Source organism: Anolis sagrei, chromosome 3, assembly GCF_037176765.1.
Source record: "Anolis sagrei isolate rAnoSag1 chromosome 3, rAnoSag1.mat, whole genome shotgun sequence".
In the NCBI taxonomy this organism is placed as follows: Eukaryota; Metazoa; Chordata; class Lepidosauria; order Squamata; family Dactyloidae; genus Anolis; species Anolis sagrei.
In genome coordinates this window covers 239014280-239032652 of record NC_090023.1, presented here as the reverse complement: position 1 = coordinate 239032652, position 18373 = coordinate 239014280, and the positions used below count along the sequence as shown (strand labels likewise).

Here is an 18373-nt window from a genome sequence, read left to right as displayed (position 1 = left end):
AGAGGGTCTAGCCTAGCAAACCTTTTGTATCATTACCCCAATACCCCCATGCATATGGGATATATTGAGTAGGGTGATCAGATCATGATATGAATAAACATAACAGTTTAAATAATGCACCAGTAAGGCCTTTTCGCGAACCACCATGAAAATTTCGGGGGGGGGGGGGGGCTGAAGCCCCCCGAGCCCCCCCCCCCCCCTGGCTACATGCCTGCTAGGGAGGGCGTTCCATAGCCGAGAAGCCACGATCGAAGGCCCTGTCTCTCACAAGCCAGACGTACTTGTGATGAAGGCAGGACCGAGAGCAGGGCCTCCCTGGACAATCTTAAAGTCCTTGATGGTTCATAAGGGGAGATGCATTCTGAGAGGTAAGTTTCATAACAGTAGCAAACTTACAGTTAAGAAGTAGCAACAAAAATAATTTTATGGTTGGGGGTCACCACAACATGAGGAACTGTATTAAGGGGTCACGGCATTAGGAAGGATGAGATATACTTTGTAGGGTGTTCGGGCTGTATGACGATGTTCTAAAACCATTCTCTCCTGACGTTTCGCCTGCATCTGTTTCCATGATATCTCTTGTGCCATTTATGTTCCTATCCAACTTATTGATCTATTTACCTTTTAAACAATTCGTATGTTGGCCTCCTTCCCCCACTCCAAAATTGGGTTGCTGTTGTTGATGCTTGTTTCTTATTGTTATGCTGTTTTGGGTCATTTTAATTTGTAACTTAGAATCATAGAATCAAAGAGTTGGAAGAGACCTCATGGGCCATCCAGTCCAACCCCCTGCCAAGAAGCAGGAATATTACATTCAAATCACCCCTGACAGATGGCCATCCAGCCTCTGTTTAAAAGCTTCCAAAGGAGGAGCCTCCACCATGCTTCGGGGCAGAGAGTTCCACTGCTGAACGGCTCTCACAGTCAGGAAGTTCTTCCTCATGTTCAGATGGAATCTCCTCTCTTGTAGTTTGAAGCCATTGTTTCGCATCCTAGTCTCCAGGGCAGCAGAAAACAAGCTTGCTCCCTCCTCCCTGTGGCTTCCTTTCACATATTTATACATGGCTATCATATCTCTTCTCAGCCTTCTCTTCTTCAGGCTAAACATGTCCAGCTCCTTAAGCTGCTCCTCATAGGGCTTGTTCTCCAGACCCTTGATCATTTTAGCCCCCCTCCTCTGGAAACATTCCAGCTTGTCAATATCTCTCTTGAGTTGTGGTGCCCAGAACTGGACACAATATTCCAGGTGTGGTCTAACCAAAGCGGAATAGAGGGGTAGCATTACTTCCCTAGATCTATTCTAGACACTATGCTCCTATTGATGCAGGCCAAAATCCCATTGACTTTTTTTGCCGCCACATCACATTGTTGGCTCATGTTTAACTTGTTGTCCACAAGGACTCCAAGATCTTTTTCACACGTACTGCTCTCGAACCAGGCGTCCCCCATTCTGTATCTTTGAATTTCGTTTTTCCTGCCAAAGTGGACAATCTTGCATTTGTTGCTGTTTAACTTCATTTTGTTAGTTTTGGCCCATCTCTCTAATCTGTCAAGATCGTTTTGAATCCTGCTCCTGTCTTCTGGAGTATTGGCTATCCCTCCCAATTTGGTGTCCTCTGCAAACTTGATGATCATGCCTTCTAACCCTTCATCTATGTCAGTGGTTCTCAACCTGGGGTCCCCAGATGATTTTGCCCTTCAATTCCCAGAAATCCTAACAGCTGGTAAACTAGCTGGGATTTCTGGGAGTTGTAGGCCAAAACACCCACAGGTTGAGAACCACTGATCCAAGTCATTAATTGCCGTTGTTCTGCTTTTAATTGTATGTTGCCAGGGCTTGGTCCCATGTAAGCCGCCCCAAGTCCCCTTGGAGAGATGGAGGCGAGGTAGAAAAATAAACTTCTTCTTCTTCCTCTTCCTCTTCTTCTTCTTCTGTGGCAAGCATCCTCACAACCTCTGAGGATGCTTGCCATAGATGCAGGTGAAACGTCAGGAGAGAATGCTTCTAGAACATGGCCATGCAGCCCGAAAACCCTACAACAACCGAGTGATTCCGGCCACGAAAGCCTTCGACAATACTTTGGGGTTTTCTTCGGAATGGGCCAATGGGCTGGGCAGAGCCTTAGCCAGGCCCCCGCCTCTCGGGAGGAGCATCTCTGCCTGTAAACAAAGGGCGAGGCAGCCCGCTGTGACGCTTCGGGCCCCTTTCGCTTTGCCTTCTCGCCTCCTCCTCCTCCTCCTCCTCGGAGTCCGTAGGCTTTGCAGTCGCAGTGGGTCGAGAGAAGGCGAACCTTTGCACAGCCACCTTCTCCCCAGAGGTACTCCTTGAGGACTCCAGAGAGGGAGGGAAGGAGGCAAAACCTGATGGGAAGGTGGAGCCACGCAGGAGCAGCCACTCCGCAGGCAACTTGTGGCACCTGGGCATGCTTTTGTGCCCAAGTCCCTTTCTAGGCAGGATTTCACTCCCGAAAACTAAAGTTTGGTGAGACACCATTTCTTCGGCAGAGATCTTGCCAAACTCCCAGGCTAATCCGTAGCACTGGGCCATGACCGTTAACGTGGTGTTGAATTGCATAACTTTTGCAGTGTCGGGATACGCCCCACCAAGCTAGCCTTTCCACTTCCCGCCCCTCTTTCTCCGCCTCCGACGGGGAAAACACTCCCGGGGGTTGTTTGCACTTTCCCTGGCGCCACGCACTTTCACTTTCTAACCCGCTGCAAAAACCATCACTCGCGGGGGTTGCGTTTCCAAGGCGGGGGAAGTCCCCAAGTTTATATACTTTGGGGTTTTGTAACTTCCGAATGGATCTCTAGCAGGAGGGGTTGTGAAGTTAAGGATCACCTAGGCCCAAATGATTACTGCAAATTAAACATTTACAATACAAGATGATGGCTTTCATGACGTTGTTGTAGGTTTTTCGGGCTATATGGCCATGTTCTAGAAGCATTCTCTCCTGACGTTTCACCTGCATCTATGGCAGGCATCCTCAGAGGTTATGAGGTCTGTTGGAAACTAGGAACATTAGGTTTGTATATCTGTGGAAAGTCCAGGGTGGGAGAAAACTCTTGTCTGTTGGAGCTAGGTCTGAATGTTTCAATTAACCCCCTTGATTAGCATTTGATGGCCTGACAGTTTTTAGGTGTGGCTTCTTACTGCCTGGGAGAATCTTTTGTTGAGAGGCGATTAGGTATTCCTGATTGTTTCTTGTCTGGAGTTCCCTTGCATAAAGAGGAGTATAGTGCCTAGATCCAGGGAAATCATGCTACCCCTCTATTCTAAACCACACCAGGAATACTGTGTCCAGTTCTGGGCACCACAATGGAAGGGAGATGTTGACAAGCTGGAATGTGTCCAGAGGAGGGCAACTAAAATGATCAAGGGTCTGGAGGACAAGCCCTATGAGGAGTGGCTTAAAGAGCTGGCCATGTTTAGCCTGCAGAAGAGAAGGCTGAGAGGAGACGTGATAACCATGTATAAATATGTGGGGAGAAGCTATAGGGAGGAGGGAGCAAGCTTGTTTAATATGTGGGGAGAAGCCATAGGGAGGAGGGAGCAAGCTTGTTTTCTGATGCGCTGGAGACTAGGATGTGGAACAATGGCTTCAAACTACAGGAAAGGAGATTCCACCTGAACACGAGGAAGAATTCCCTAACTGTGAGAGCTGTTCAGCAGTGGAACTCTCTGACCCAGAGTGTAGTGGAGGTTTCTTCTTAGGAGGCTTTTAAACAGAGGCTGGATGGCCATCCATCGGGTGTGCTTTGAATGTGATTTTCCTGCTTCTTGGCAGGGAGTTGGACCGGATGGCCCACAAGGTCTCTTACAACTCTATGATTCTATGATCACTTCCTACAAGGCAGCTTAAGAACAAAAACTGAACAATAGTAACTTATGGTGGAGGAATATTGATGGATATTTGGAATACAAAATATCTTGATACCAAATAAAGTTGCAAATGCAGTACAAAAAAGTTGAACCATTGCTCTTTAAAACTTTTTTTAATGACTGAGTACATTTGAATAATCTGTATGCTTTAATCCATGGGCAGCCATTGTTCAGATTTCTATTCTCGGAAGAATAGTTTCCTGTGGCCTGCAATCTTGTAATGGAAATGAATATAGTTGATAATGCTGAAAGAGTGGCAATAACATGGAACTAAACAGGATATATAACCGGCAAATTCATTTCCCAGACTTAGCTAGTATTTGGAGGAGAAAAAACTGATCTGAAATTGGAACTTTATCTGTAGCTCTGTATCATTCAGTATAGCTCAGCCTGTGTCTTTCTGTGGCAGAAGAGTCATTTATTTTGAAAAAAACATGCAACTTCCATCATAGAACGTGTGTTCAGGCTGCCGATTCAATTCCAAGAATCCCTTGATAGTGACTATGGAGTGTATTGTTCTCTGCATAGCAGTTGGGTAGAAACATTCCTTTCTTGTCTGTATGATCTGAATGATCTGAAATTAGAATTGTGGGAAATATATTCATATTATAAAACTAGTATCTTATTTTTCAGTAACATTGTAGGCACAATCATGGAAATGGAATGTGAGTAAAATATTATATCTCTTTTAGGTCTCTCTCTCTCCCTCCTCCCCCTCTCTTTCTTTTCTGTTTGTACCTGGAATTTGCCTGCATGCATATTTTGTGCTCCCACTTTAATGTACTGTTTTTCACTGGATCCAGCTTCTTTTCATTTAGAGAATTCATTGATTATTTTGCTTTCTTTCACTCCTTTTCATTTTGCATGTATTTGGGGAAAATGCCTATTTTCCATGGTTGAATAATATGAGCTTTTCCTCAAGCTTATAACATGTTGCAAACCTTCAGCTATTCCAAGAGTGAATCTTTCCAGTATGATTAGACTTCAAGTCCCATCAGTCCTAGCCAGCATAGCAAGGGTTGAAGGGTCTGAGATATATAGTCACTGAAATGGGCATTGCTTATCCCCTGATTTGTTTTCTTCTCAATGATTCTTGGTAAGGACAGCGTGACTACCCACTCTAATCAGGCCCATAGCCAGGATTTCAATTCGGGGGGGGGGGGGGGGGCTGAGTCTGAGTGAAAGAGGGTCTACCCTAGCAAACCTTTTGTATCATTACCCCAATACCCCCATGCATATGGGATATATTGAGTATGGTGATCAGATCATGATATGAATAAACACAACAGTTTAAATAATGCACCAGTAAGGTCTTTTCGCGAACCAACATGAGAATTTCGGGGGGAGGGGGGGGGGTGAAGCCCCCCAAGGCCCCCCCCCCCCCCGGCTACATGCCTGACTCTAATATTGTCAGAATATTGCAGATGAAAAGCATAGTCTAAGCAATTTTTAAAAGACTCAAGCCCAAATCCAATTGCTTGTCTCATGTAGAGAATATGAATTGCTGAATGGTAAGTCACCGTTTATGTAAATCATATTGATTCACCAGACTAGCCACGGTGAGTCTGACTGAAGCCTTACAAATTTATTGTGACAGGTGTATATGCATATAAATGTTAATTATTTTCTACCATTGGAAGAACAGAAGTAAATGGAGTGTGAAAAACCATCTGTGGTAAGGTAATGTATGGCTCTACACTTGTGGTTATACCATGTTCCTCATTCATGCTGCCTGGAGAAGAAATGAAGAAAACAGGTATTTCTTATATTGTAGTTTCACTAGATACTATTCTGTTTAAGTGAAAAGTGAATATCCACTTGAAGCTGGCCATGGAATCATATTTGAAGACCTAGAGATTCCCAGAGAGATATTCTCTCTAGCAATCTCTAGGTCTTCTAGGATGATTGGAGGAAGTTGACCACAGAGTGACCTTCTAATCAAATCTGGTAATAATCAAATCCGCAAAAGTCAAAACCATAGATGTGGAGAGACGACTGCTTAATCATTCACATTTCAGGATATAGAAATAAAGGAAGACCAATGATCTTATGATATACAAGAAGATATTCAGTCCTTCCAGTTGAGATGTTTTGAATTTGTCAGCTTGACATCAGTGAATTTTGATTTTCTTATACATAGAAAGGATTTCCAACTACGTTCAGTACTCTCTAGTAAACATGGGAATTGGACAAATTGAACATGTTATAAGTTTTTGCAGAGATTTTAACTCAATTAATGCTAATTATTACAGTGAGTGACAACTTTTAAAGTTTGAATGTCAAAATCATTGGAAGTTAAGAATTTAATTTTAATCTGTATACATTATCTTGATGATTTTAGTTCTGTTCACAAATGAATAGATAGGTAAAAGACAGTTTAATCCTTACCAGACTGCTCAGAAGCATTGTTTAAAAAACAACATTGTGTGTCATATGCAGACATATATATAATCTTCCCATAGGTCATAGAAATGTAGGGGATAAAAATACCACAGACAAAAAATTTGTTTTTTTTCCAGCACAAGACTCCAAATCTGTACCACCACCTCCAGCATATTCTGGTCCTGGCTATCCACCTGCCCAAGCCCAGTATGGATTTCCTCAATACGTACCTGGACCTGCTATTCCAGGTAAGAAACAGGGTAGAATTTGGTTGAAGACATTCATGTTTATATGATAAGCATATTCAGAATATTGGTATGTAACTCTTTTGTTACCTGTAACATTTACCACCTTATCTCACTTCCAATGTTTTTCCTCTTTCCCCATTTTACCTCTGTACAATTCAGAGAAATAGGTTGGGCGGAGAGATGGTGACTGAGTCACACTGGCACTTCTTCCCATCCTCATCTCTTGCACATGGGATCAAATGCATTGATTTTTGTTCCCAAGTCCAAGTCACCATGTCACAAAACCCACCACATCACACAAACTCTCACCTTGCTGATGTTTGTAACTGGGAAATATTCTGTATACCCTCTTAAAGCACTTTGCTAAAAGAAAAAGTCAGGCAATGTGAAGAAGTCCCTTACATTAATTTTTTTCATTCTTATTCAAGTTGAGTCCCCTTGAGTCATATTTAATAACAACAACAACAACAACAACAACAACAACAACTTTATTTATATCCCACAACCATCTCCCCGAAGGGACTCGGGGCGGCTCACAAAAGCACTTAGTAGTGCAACCAACAAACAAAATACAATCAAGTACTTTGTTTTAGATTTCACACTAGGCCTACAAGGTTATTATATTGTTGCATGAAAAATTGTTTAGTTTCAGCTTCTTACAATATACATTTTTTTAAAAAATGCTTGAGACAGCATTTTTATCTATACATGCCTTCTGAGAACTCGATATTAAATAACTAACTATTAGAATGTAAAAATCAGAATCAGTGAGCCCCTTATGTCCATGAATTGTTTTTGCTCCATTACAACATTGTTGTGGTCTAAAATCAGAGGTGAGAAACGTATATTTAATCTTGACCTCCTTGGCTTAAGGGTAGACATTCAGGTTGCAGCAATCTGGCCAATGCAATGGGATGGTTTAGTTTTTAAAAAGTAACAATAAAAATGACAATGTGTAAAAGTGTTGTTTCTTCTAGTGATTCAGTGATTCTGAAACTCTAGTCCAGGGGTCCTCAAACTTTTTAAACAGAGGGCCAGGTCACAGTCCCCTCAAACTGTTGGAGGGCCAGATTATAATTTGAAAAAAAAAACATGAATGAATTCCTAGGCACACTGCACATATAGTGCAAAAAGCACCTAAAAACAATACAATAATTAAAATGAAGAACAATTTCAACAAATATAAACTTATTAGTATTTCAATGGGAAGTGTGGGCCTGCTTTTGGCTGATGAGATAGGATTGTTGTTCTTGTTGTTTCAACTCGTTTCAGACTTAGGTTGACCCTGAGCGAGGGCCAGGTAAATGACCTTGGAGGGCCGTATTCGGCCCCTGGGTCATAGTTTGAGGACCCCTGCTCTAGTCCTTCCGATGTTTTGGACTTCACCACTCAAAAGCCTCAGCAGCTTGGGCCAATGATCAGTGATTCTGGGAGCTGAAGTCCAAAATACCTGGAAGTCCAGAGTTTGGGAAACACTACTGTAGACTTTCAATTTCTACTGTTTAGGTGTCATCAAAATTCTAAATATTAAAATATTATTTCTGACTTGTTTTCAGGATGTTAATGGATCTTCCTTTTCATCTTTCATACTCAACAGTTTTTTTCCCCATTGCCCCAGGTCAGCCAGTGTCTAATGAAGGTGTCACAGTCCAAGGTCAGTTGATTACACCTACGCCAATAATTTGGATGCCAGCACCACCTCCAATTCCTAAATGCCCACCAGGATTGGAATATTTGGGCCAGGTAATTGATTGCCCTGTTGTTGTTTTTTTGTTCTGGTCAGCAGTCAAGGCCAGGAGATTGCAAAGATGGTCATAACCATAACAGCACCTCTTAATTCTGGAATTAAAGAATTGTGATGATACAATGGAGAAAAGAGTTGAATGGGAAAGCAAATTTACTACTTGTGTTTAATGAATCCAGGAATCCATGTTGATAAATTAATTATCCATTTTTTAAAAAGCGTTCGGTTAAAAATCACATTTTATGTTGGAAAAAATTGCTTTATACCTTCTTATTGAATTTGAATATTAAATCTAGTGAGAAGTATAGTATAAAATGACTGAGCATTTGATTTCATGCAGACCATAGAAATAGACATTAAATAATGACATTTATGTAATGTTCCTGTTATGTGTTTCAGCTTTAACATTTACCACTTTTCTCTTTTTTAAATATTGTAACAGGTTGATAAGATATCAATTCAGCAGCAGATTGAGCTGATGGAAAGTATGTATCATGCTACAGTATCTTGACAGTTGGGGGAATAGTCAGAAATTTTCCATTTGTGGGTTTTGTTTGTAAATCAGGGACATTCTGGCCATCTGTCAGGTGCGTTGAATGTGATTTTCCTGCTTCTTGGCGAGGGATCAGATTGGATGGCCCATGAAGTCTCTTCCAAAAAATGGTTCTATGATTCTACGATTCTTCTGTATTAATTTATAATATTAAAACTGTTGCCTCTGTAAAGTGACTTCACTTCAACCTGGGAGAAGATCCTGTTCTCTTCCTAAAATATGTTCCTTTTTCCATGTGTTTACATTTTGCATATGTTTTGAATGCATTTTTCTAAATAGCCTATTAGAAAATGCATTCATTTTCCCTATTGAGAAAGCACTTAAAATTTGGTTGTACAGATTCCCTCCCCCACCCCAAATGAAGTGGCAAACCCAGTACATTTGTTTTCTATCTCTGATCATTATTCTGCTTAGTCTACTGTTCTGTGCCTGGGAAACTGAAGAGGGTGTAGACATCTTGTCAATTGCCTCCTAAACTTATTTTGTAGAATGCAGAGAGACAGTTTTCAACTGGAAATCTGAGACTGATATTCATGACTCCGATTAGAGTTTTCAAAATATCTTTACAAATATCTGCATCAATAATTATATTGTTGTGTCTTCCTTTTCAGTGATAAGTGGCTATGAAACTAGTAACAGATATGAAATCAAAAACTCTATGGGACAGTGGCTTTACTTTGCAGCTGAGGAAAATGATGACTTCACTTTGAATATGTATGGAGCATTGCGATCATTCACTATAAAACTCTTTGACAGCAGAAACCAACCAGTCATGCAGTTGTCGAGAGCATTTCACTGTTCCATTTGCTGCTGCCCATGTATTTGCTGCTTACAAGAGGTAAACAACTCTATCTTTGGGTCCAACTGAAGGTTCCTTTTTCCTTAAGCTATTTTTATGATTCTCAAGACATTTGGCTTTTGGGATTCTATCTTGTTGAGCATCCTAGATGTTCTTCATTGTCTTCTTATAAGTCTACAATAATTTTAATGGACCAGAACCTCTTATTTATTCTGAGAGTGACTCTACACAATTAAGTCATGTATAAATATATGTGAGAGGAAGTCATAGGGAGGAGGGAGCAATCTTGTTTGGATTGCTTCATCTGGAGATGAAGATGCGGAACAATGGCTTCAAACTACAAGAAAGGAGATTCCATTTGAACATTAGGAAGAACTTTCTGACTGTGAGAGCCATTCAGCAGTGGAACTCTCTTCCCCGGAGTGTGGTGGAGGCTCCTTCTTTGGGAGCTTTTAAACACAGGCTGGATGGCCATCTGCCGGTGGTGTTTTGAATGCAATTTTCCTTCTTCTTGGCAGGGGGTTGGACTGGATGGCCCATGAGGTCTCTTCCAACTCTATAATTCTATGATTCTAAGGCAGATTGATGCAATTTTACCCGTGGAGTCCAGGCATTTCTTTTTGATGTGGTATTTGGATTTCTTTTGTAGGCCATACTCAAGTGTTCTTATGGGATTAGAGTTCCCTAGCAGAGAATTCTAGCTATGTTGTGAAACTACAAATCCCACAATTACATAGAATAGAGCCATGACTGCTTTTTTAAACTGCTGAAACAGTATACTGGAAATACGTTCTAAAACTTCTTAAGTGGAGAGAGAGTTTTGTATATTTATGTGCTAGATAAAAGTGTAAGGTTGATTTTAATTCTTAATTATGTGATCTTTTTTATTAAAGCTGGAAGTTCAGGCCCCACCAGGCACAGTCATTGGATACGTTAAGCAGAAGTGGCACCCCTGTCTGCCTAAATTTGCCATCCAAAATGAAGCCAGAGAAAATGTGCTTAAAATGACTGGTCCTTGTGTTCCATGCCGCTGTTATGCAGATATTCATTTTGAGGTAAGGTAATCTTAAAATAAAAAAGTTAGACTACTTTGTTTTCACACGCATACATACAGCCATGTGTGCACATGGATCATGTTGGGGGAGAGAGGGTCCAATACCCTTTTAACGACCACAGTATCCTAGCTAATTGGCTGACCTTCCTTCTTCTTTTAATAATTGGTTAGATGCCTGGATAAACAGATTTCCCCCTACATATTATGCTGCTTTTAAAATCAAATTAAACTATTGCAACGTTTAAAATTCTAACATACAACTTTAAAAAACCCAATATAGCAAAACCGAAAACAAAAGCACAATTAACTGTACAATAGCAAATATAGTAGCCTCAGAAGCTAAGTCCACAGAAACAAGTAACATGAGCGAAACTTGCCATCACTATCACATGGACTAAAATAATACTAAATTCCTTACAAAAATTGATAGTCTGATACCAATTTAGACATCCAAGAGACAGTGACATTTACAGCATTGAATCATTATACAGTCAGCCCTCCACATTTACTGGGATTAAGGGCATGGAATGAATGTGAAAACCCACAAATAAAGAAATTGGGGCAGCGTTAGGATTAGGGAAATTTCTCTTTGGGAATTTTTAGGTCTGTGGTTATTTTCTGCTGGAAGCTTGTCATACAATCACACTGGAGAACCTAAAGATTCCTCGACATATGTTTTTATTCAAATCAGTGAATAATCAAATCTTGAAAAGTCAGTCACAAATGTGGAAGGACCACTGTGATAGGATTTCAGCCTCATGCACACACACAATGTAGACATCAGGTAAATTTTATATGAACTCTTCCTTTGGCCTCTACGCATTACAGCTGTAAGAGAAAGTAATCTTTCTTGGCCTTTGTGTAGAGGAGGGTTCTGTTTAGTTTTCAATGACTATTGGAGCCTACATAGTTTTTCTTGTGACTAGCAACACAATATGTGTTAGCATTGGCACTTCATTTTGGAATTTCTGCAAGTCTGGAGAAGGGAGATATTCTCTATTATGCTGCAGTGTTTGGTGCTATAAGATCCACTGAGCTACCAGAAGATAAAAGAAGTGGAGCTAAATGTCAACATTTTCAAAGTTAGCTATTTTAATTGGGGAAAAATCAGACTCCCTATCACTTCCTGTATTTTGTTGTTTATTCATTCAGTCATTTCTGACTCTTTGTGACCTCATGGACCAGTTCACGCCAGAGCTCCCTGTCGGTTGTGGCCACCCCCAGCGCTTTCAAGGTCAAGCCAGTCACTTCAAGGATAACATCCATCCAGCTTGTCCTTGGTCGCCTCTCCTCCTTTTTCCTTCCATTTCCCCCAGAATCATTATGTTCTCCAAGCTTTCCTGTCTTCTCATTATGTGGCCAAAGTATTTAATCTTTGCCTTTAATATCCTTCCCTCCACTGTGCAGTCGGTCTTTATTTCCTGGAGTATGGATTGATTTGATTTTCTTCCAGTCCAAGGCACTCTCAAAAATTTCCAACATCACAGTTCAAAAGCATCTATCCTCCTTCACTCAGCCTTCCTTATAGTCCAGCTCTCGCATCCTTAGGTTAGTACAGGAAATGCCACAGCTTTAACTATGCAGATCTTCGTTACCAGTGTGATGTCTCTACTCTTCACTATTTGAGCAAGATTGGTCATTGCAATCCTCCCAAGAAGTAAACATCTTATGATTTACTGGCTGCAGTCTGCACCTGCAGTAATCTTCATGCCTAGAAATACGTCTGTCACTGTCTCCATGTTTTCTCCCCCTATTTGCCAGTTATCAGTCAGTCTGGTTGTCATCATCTTGGTTTTTTAATGTTTAACTGCAACCCACCTTTTCACTTTCTACTTTCACCTTGGTTAGAAGGTTCCTCAGCTCTTCTATGCTTTCAGACACCAAAGTGGTATCATCTGCATATCTAAGGTTGTTAATGTTTCTTCCAGCAATTTTAACTCCAGCCTTGGATTTGTCAAGCCCAGCATGTCGCATGATGTGTCCTGCTTACAAGCTGAATAGGAAGGGTGAGAGTATACAACCCTGCCATACTCCTTTCCTAATCTTAAACCAGTCTGTTGTTCTGTGATCTGTTCTTATCATTGCTTGATCTTTATACAGATTCCTCAGGAAACAGATAAGGTGGCTTGGTATCCCCATACCACCAAGAACTTGCCACAATTTATTATGATCTATTCAGTCAAAGGCTTTAGAATAATCAATAAAACAGAAACAGATCAGTTAATAATTAATTGATGCATTAATTAACAAAAAGAGGAAGAAAGTTGGTTCATAATAACTTGCAGTTTGTTTACAGAGTACAGATTGATTATCCTTTATCTAAAATGCTTCAGATTTTGGAATACCTGTATGTGCATAATAAGATAGCTTTGAAATGAGGGCTGGAAATCATGACACTCCAGATATTATTGGATGGTATTTTTAGCTTTCTTCCCCATGACTGTGTTGCTTGAATATCTAGATGGCTGCACAATGTCGACACCTGTTTAAATAATTGTGACACTAGTAGTACCAAATGGGAAGAAGTTGGGGTATTTTGTTCCAGTTGTGTGGTTCTTGTATACCAATAGTTGTCATTAGAAGTGTTCTGTATTGTGAGTTGTTGTTCATACATTTTAAAAGTAATTTATTTTCAAAAACTATTTTTTTCTTATTTTTATTTGAAAATTAGGTGAAGGCACTGGATGAAATAGCCACAGTTGGAACCATTTCAAGACAGTGGGGAGGATGGGCAAGAGAAGCTGCTTCAGATGCTAGCAACTTTCAAGTCCAGTTTCCAATGGATCTTGATATTAAAATGAAAGCAATCATCCTTGGGTCTTGCTTTCTCCTGGTATGTATTAAACTAATGGTGAGATTTTGTTGTAGATTGCTCTGTGTCTTAGAAGACTTGATAGAAGGACCTTCGCATGACTACTTCTTCCTAACTGGTAATCTTTTAATTGACAAAAGACCAAGATAGTGGTACCGGTATGTTAAGAATACATGATAGGGTGGCTCCTTGGAGGAGAGCTTGAAGAACTTACTTTTTGGACTAAAACTGCCATCTCAGCCACAATGACTACAAACTTTTTCATATGCTTTATGTAACTGTAGATGGTTGTAGTATATTGAGTGTTGTTGTGTTCCTGTGGAAGAAGTAGGAAAGAATGAGTAGCATCCTCCCTCCACAAAAGAAAGCCAAGCAAGGGCCTCAGTCTTCTGTACTCATTTATGCCATTAGCTTGGGCTTCTCACAAAAAGAAAGTCATCTTCAGCCTCATCAAGATGGAGTGGATGAGGGAGTAGAGGACATCCAACCCCAAATTGGGAAACAAGTTGTCCAGGAATATCTGGCCACTCTAAATGAGTTCAAGTCCCTGGGGCCAGATCAGCTACACCCAAGAGTATTGAAGGAACTAGCGGAAGCCATCTCGGAACCATTGGCAATAATCTTTGAAAGTTCTTGGAGAATGGGAGAAGTTCCAGTAGACTGGAGGAGGGCCAATGTGGTCCCAATCTTCAAGAAGGGAAAAAAATGATGACCCAAACAGTCTCACATCAATACCAGGCAAGATTCTGGAAAAGATTATTAAGGAAGTGGTCTGCAAACACTTAGAAATGAATGTGGTAATTGCTAATAGTCAACATGGATCTATCAAAAACAAGTCATGCCAGACTAATCTGATCTCTTTTTTTGATAGAGTGACAAGCTGGGTAGATGCGGGGAATGCCATGGATGTAGCTTACCTGGATTTCAGTAAGGTCTTTGACAAGGTCCCCCATGATGTTCTGGCAAATAAACTAGTCCAATGTGGGCTAGGCAACACTATGGTTAGGTGGATCTGTAATTGGTTAAGCGGACGAACCCAGAGAGTGCTCACCAATGCTTCCTCTTCATCCTGGAAAGAAGTGGCAAGCAGAGTGCTGCAGGTTGACTTGGATCAGGGATCCTCAAACTTTTCAAGCAGAGGGCCAGGTCGCAGTCCCTCAAACTGTTGGAGGGCCGGATTATAATTTGAAAAAAACATGAATGGATTCCTATGCACACTGCACATATCTTATTTGTAGTGAAGAAACACTCTTAAACAATACAATAATTAAAATGAAGAACAATTTAAACAAATATAAACGTATTAGCATTTCAGTGGGAAGTGTGGGCCTGCTTTTGGCTGATGAGATGGCATTGGTGTTGTTGTGTGCTTTCAAGTTGTTTCAGACTTAGGTTGACCCTGAGCGAGGGCCGGGTAAATGCCCTTGGAGGGCCATATCCGGGCTCCGGGCCTTAGTTTGAGGACCCCTGACTTAGATTAAAGGTTAGAAGGCATTATCATCAAGTTTGCAGATGACACCAAATTGGGAGGGATAGCCAATACTCCAGAAGACAGGAGCAGAATTGAAAACGATCCTAAGAGATTAGAGAGATGGGCCAAAACTAACAAAATGAAGTTTAACAGTGACAAATGCAAAATACTCCATTTAGACAGAAAAAATGAAATACAAAAATACAGAATGGGGGACACGTGGCTCGGGAGCAGTACATGTGAAAAAGATCTTGGAGTCCTCATGGATAACAAGTTAAACATGAGCCAACAGTGTGATGCGGCGGCAAAAAAAGCCAATGGGATTTTGGCCTGCATCAATAGGAGTATAGTGTCTAGATCCAGGGAAGACATGCTATCCTCTGTTCTGCCTTGGTCAGACCACACCTGGAATATTGTGTCTAATTCTGGGCACCACAATTGAAGAGAGATATTGACAAGCTGGAATGTGTCCAGAGGATGGCGACTAAAATGATCAAGGGTCTGGAGAACAAGCCCTATGAAGAGCAGCTTAAAGAGCTGGACATGTTTAGCCTGAAGAAGAGAAGGCTGAGAGGAGACATGATAGCCATGTATAAATACGCAAGAAGAAGTCATAGGGCAGAGGGAGCGAGCTTGTTTTCTGCTGCCCTGGAGACTAGGACGCGGAACAATGGCTTCAAACTACAAGAAAGGAGATTCCATCTGAACATTAGGAAGAACTTCCTAACTGTGAGAGTCGTTCAGCAGTGAAACTCTCTGCCCTGGAGCTTGGTGGAGGCTTCTTCTTTGGAAGCTTTTAAACAGAGGCTGGATGGCCATCTGTTGGGGGTGCTTTGAACACAGTTTTCCTGCTTCTTGGCAGAGGGTTGGACTGGATGGCTAATGAGGTCTCTTCCAACGATTCTATGATTCCATGGGCCACGCTTTAGTTGACTGGGGTTCTAGCTGGGCATTCTGTTGTGGACTCATTTAAATAATTGGGAGGGAGGCGTAACTATTGTGAGGTATATATGAAGGTATTTCTGAATTTTAGTCTTACTAATGCATATAATTGCTCCTTAGGACTTCATGTTTTTTGAAAGGAGTGGAAACAGGAACAGACAAAGGAGGACAACTGGGATGCACGGTGCTCACAGACATCATGGTGTTCATGCACAGCATAGACATCGCAGGCGTTAATTCTGACCAAGTTTGTTTTATGAGTACTTCAATGTGTTCATATTATTCTGTGGCATTATATAAGTACCATTTATTTAAAAGGGCTTATTGTTAAGCTGTATAAATATGGCTGCAGTTCTTAATGCCACTTCTATCATAAAGTTTCTCATAATTCATCACAAATAACTCAACAGTGCAAACTATAAATGTATCGGCACAGTTTATTCATAAAGTATATGAATTATATTAATATTAACTGACTGCAAAAGAGAGGGGGGCAAAATCTGATGCTTTGTTTACCACTATTGTTTTCATCTGTGTTAAAAAGATTTGAAGGAGAGTTGTTACATGCTTTCAAGTTGATGATGATTTGTAGCAATCTGAAAGCATTTTTAATTTTTTTTCTATAAGACTTGTTCAGAAGAAGGTTCCCACTGATTTCTTCTGAGGATGCAAGAATGTGATTTGCATAAAGATACTAGATGAACATCCATGGTCAAGCAGGGATTCAGACTCTTATCTTCTAGTGCGTGGTTCATTCACTCAAGCTACCACACCAAAGTAGCTCTTGGTGGTACTTTTTCGTGTCAGGAGCGACTTGAGAAACTGCAAGTTGCTTCTGGTGTGAGAGAATTGGCTGTCTGCAAGGACTTTGCCCAGGGGTCGCCTGGATGTTTGATGTTTTACCATCCTTGTGGGAGGCTTCTCTGTGTCCTTGCATTGAGAGCTGGAGCTGATAGAGGGAGCTCAACCTGGTCTCCCTAAATTCAAACCACTGACCTATCGTTCAGCAGTTCTGCTGGCACAAGGGTTTAACTGGGGGCTCCTAACTATCTAAGATGAATTTAGACTGTAGGAAACTGAAACATGGTCATTAATCAACTATCTAAGATGAATGACCATGTTTCAATTTCCCACAGCCTAAATTGTTAGTGCCATCTAAACAGACCCAATTAATCGATGAATAACCAAATAAACCAATGGGTTTACTCTTGGTGGAAATGGCTTTAAGATTTATTATCCTATATAACTATTTTTGCCACTTCTATCATGATTCTGCTTTAACTAACTTGTTTTAACTATTACATTCAATGGTAGTTTTGTTGAATATTTCTTCTGTCATACTAAAATGACTGACACATAAAGCAAATGGCAAGGATACTGCTTAGGCTTTGAGCAATTAATTTAAAGAAATAAATAACACATTCCAGTGAAACAGATTTGCAACCTGCAAGGTATGTCTCTAATTGTAGTACATTTTCATATTTGGATTGTCTTTCTAGATTTGAGTGTGTAAAACAGCTGCTGGCATAGAGAAAAGGAATAAACAGCAGTTCTGTATTCAAGACTGTATGGAAAGGGTTGAATCATGATAGTTTGCAGTGTCACAGGTAGGGAAAACTGGAGTGTGTACAACTCATTATTAAATACTAGGCTTTTCATACTACTTCAGTTGCTTGAAAATGATACAAATAAGACTGAAAAGTCTCTTGGAATTTCTCCCCAAAATCTCTGCAACACTATTCATGCTCTAGTAATGATTAACACCCAATAAACATATTAGAGCTTAAGGACTGGCTCTTTCAATAGGAAAAATTACTTGCTTTAAACAGCAAGTGATGATTTAAATAGCAAACCAACATTTTCAGGAGGAATATAAGAGGTTTCTCAAGAGTACTTTAAAAAGTGTCCTAATTTTTTAAGTTTAAAGAATATGCCTGTGAGTGTTTTTCCATATGGGTTGCATTTCTGATTCAACATCACATCATTATGCTGTTACATCCATAGATATTATCAACTATGGCAGTCAACTTACCTTATTGGTTTATTTATTTCAGAAGTTAAACCTATTGGTAGCAAGTCAGGCATCTGAGGGGTTTCACAGGTTGTTGGTGATAATTGAGATATTCAACATGATTTTTCTATTCCAATGATTTAGTATTAGTAAACATGCCTCCTCTGATGGTGATGATTCCACCCTTAATTGCTGTTTAATGTCATTTAATATGTATCTTCATAATTAATGTTTATAATTAAAATGTGTATATTTTTACCATATTCCATGAATTTGTCTAAATCTTTTTAACAAGGTTTACTAAGACTCTTACACACACACAAATATAGAGTTGGAAATTATGTGAAAGTACACATCCAACAAAAATTACATCTCTTTCCCATTAACTTTCATTGTGTGATATCCATTTGCTTTTACCAAACTTCTAGTAGCATTTTTTGTGGATAATTATGATTCTGGTATTTATAGAAAGAC

At 40.3% G+C, this 18373-nt stretch overlaps 1 protein-coding gene across 2 annotated transcripts; it reads left to right on the top strand.

The window, feature by feature from the left end:
* The first annotated feature begins 2151 nt into the window (after positions 1-2151).
* On the top strand, positions 2152-18162 carry LOC132770623 (phospholipid scramblase 1-like). Of its 2 annotated transcripts, XM_060767767.2 has the most exons (10): positions 2152-2318; positions 4517-4548; positions 5481-5563; positions 6403-6513; positions 8132-8256; positions 8700-8742; positions 9422-9648; positions 10503-10664; positions 13335-13496; positions 16009-18162. In XM_060767767.2, the coding sequence occupies exons 5-10, from the start codon at positions 8200-8202 to the stop codon at positions 16123-16125; spliced, it is 768 nt and encodes a 255-aa protein (XP_060623750.2). In that variant the 5' UTR covers positions 2152-2318; positions 4517-4548; positions 5481-5563; positions 6403-6513; positions 8132-8199; the 3' UTR covers positions 16126-18162. The 2 variants fall into 2 exon arrangements, with proteins under 2 accessions (XP_060623750.2, XP_060623749.2); XM_060767766.2 differs by lacking the exon at positions 5481-5563.
* The last annotated feature ends 211 nt before the right edge of the window (positions 18163-18373 follow it).

Coding starts and splice junctions, on each gene's coding strand:
- LOC132770623 (XM_060767766.2), top strand. Junction 6,514..8,131: donor ACCTGGACCTGCTATTCCAG/GTAAGAAACAGG, acceptor CCATTGCCCCAG/GTCAGCCAGTGTCTAATGAA. Junction 10,665..13,334: donor ATGCAGATATTCATTTTGAG/GTAAGGTAATCT, acceptor TTTGAAAATTAG/GTGAAGGCACTGGATGAAAT.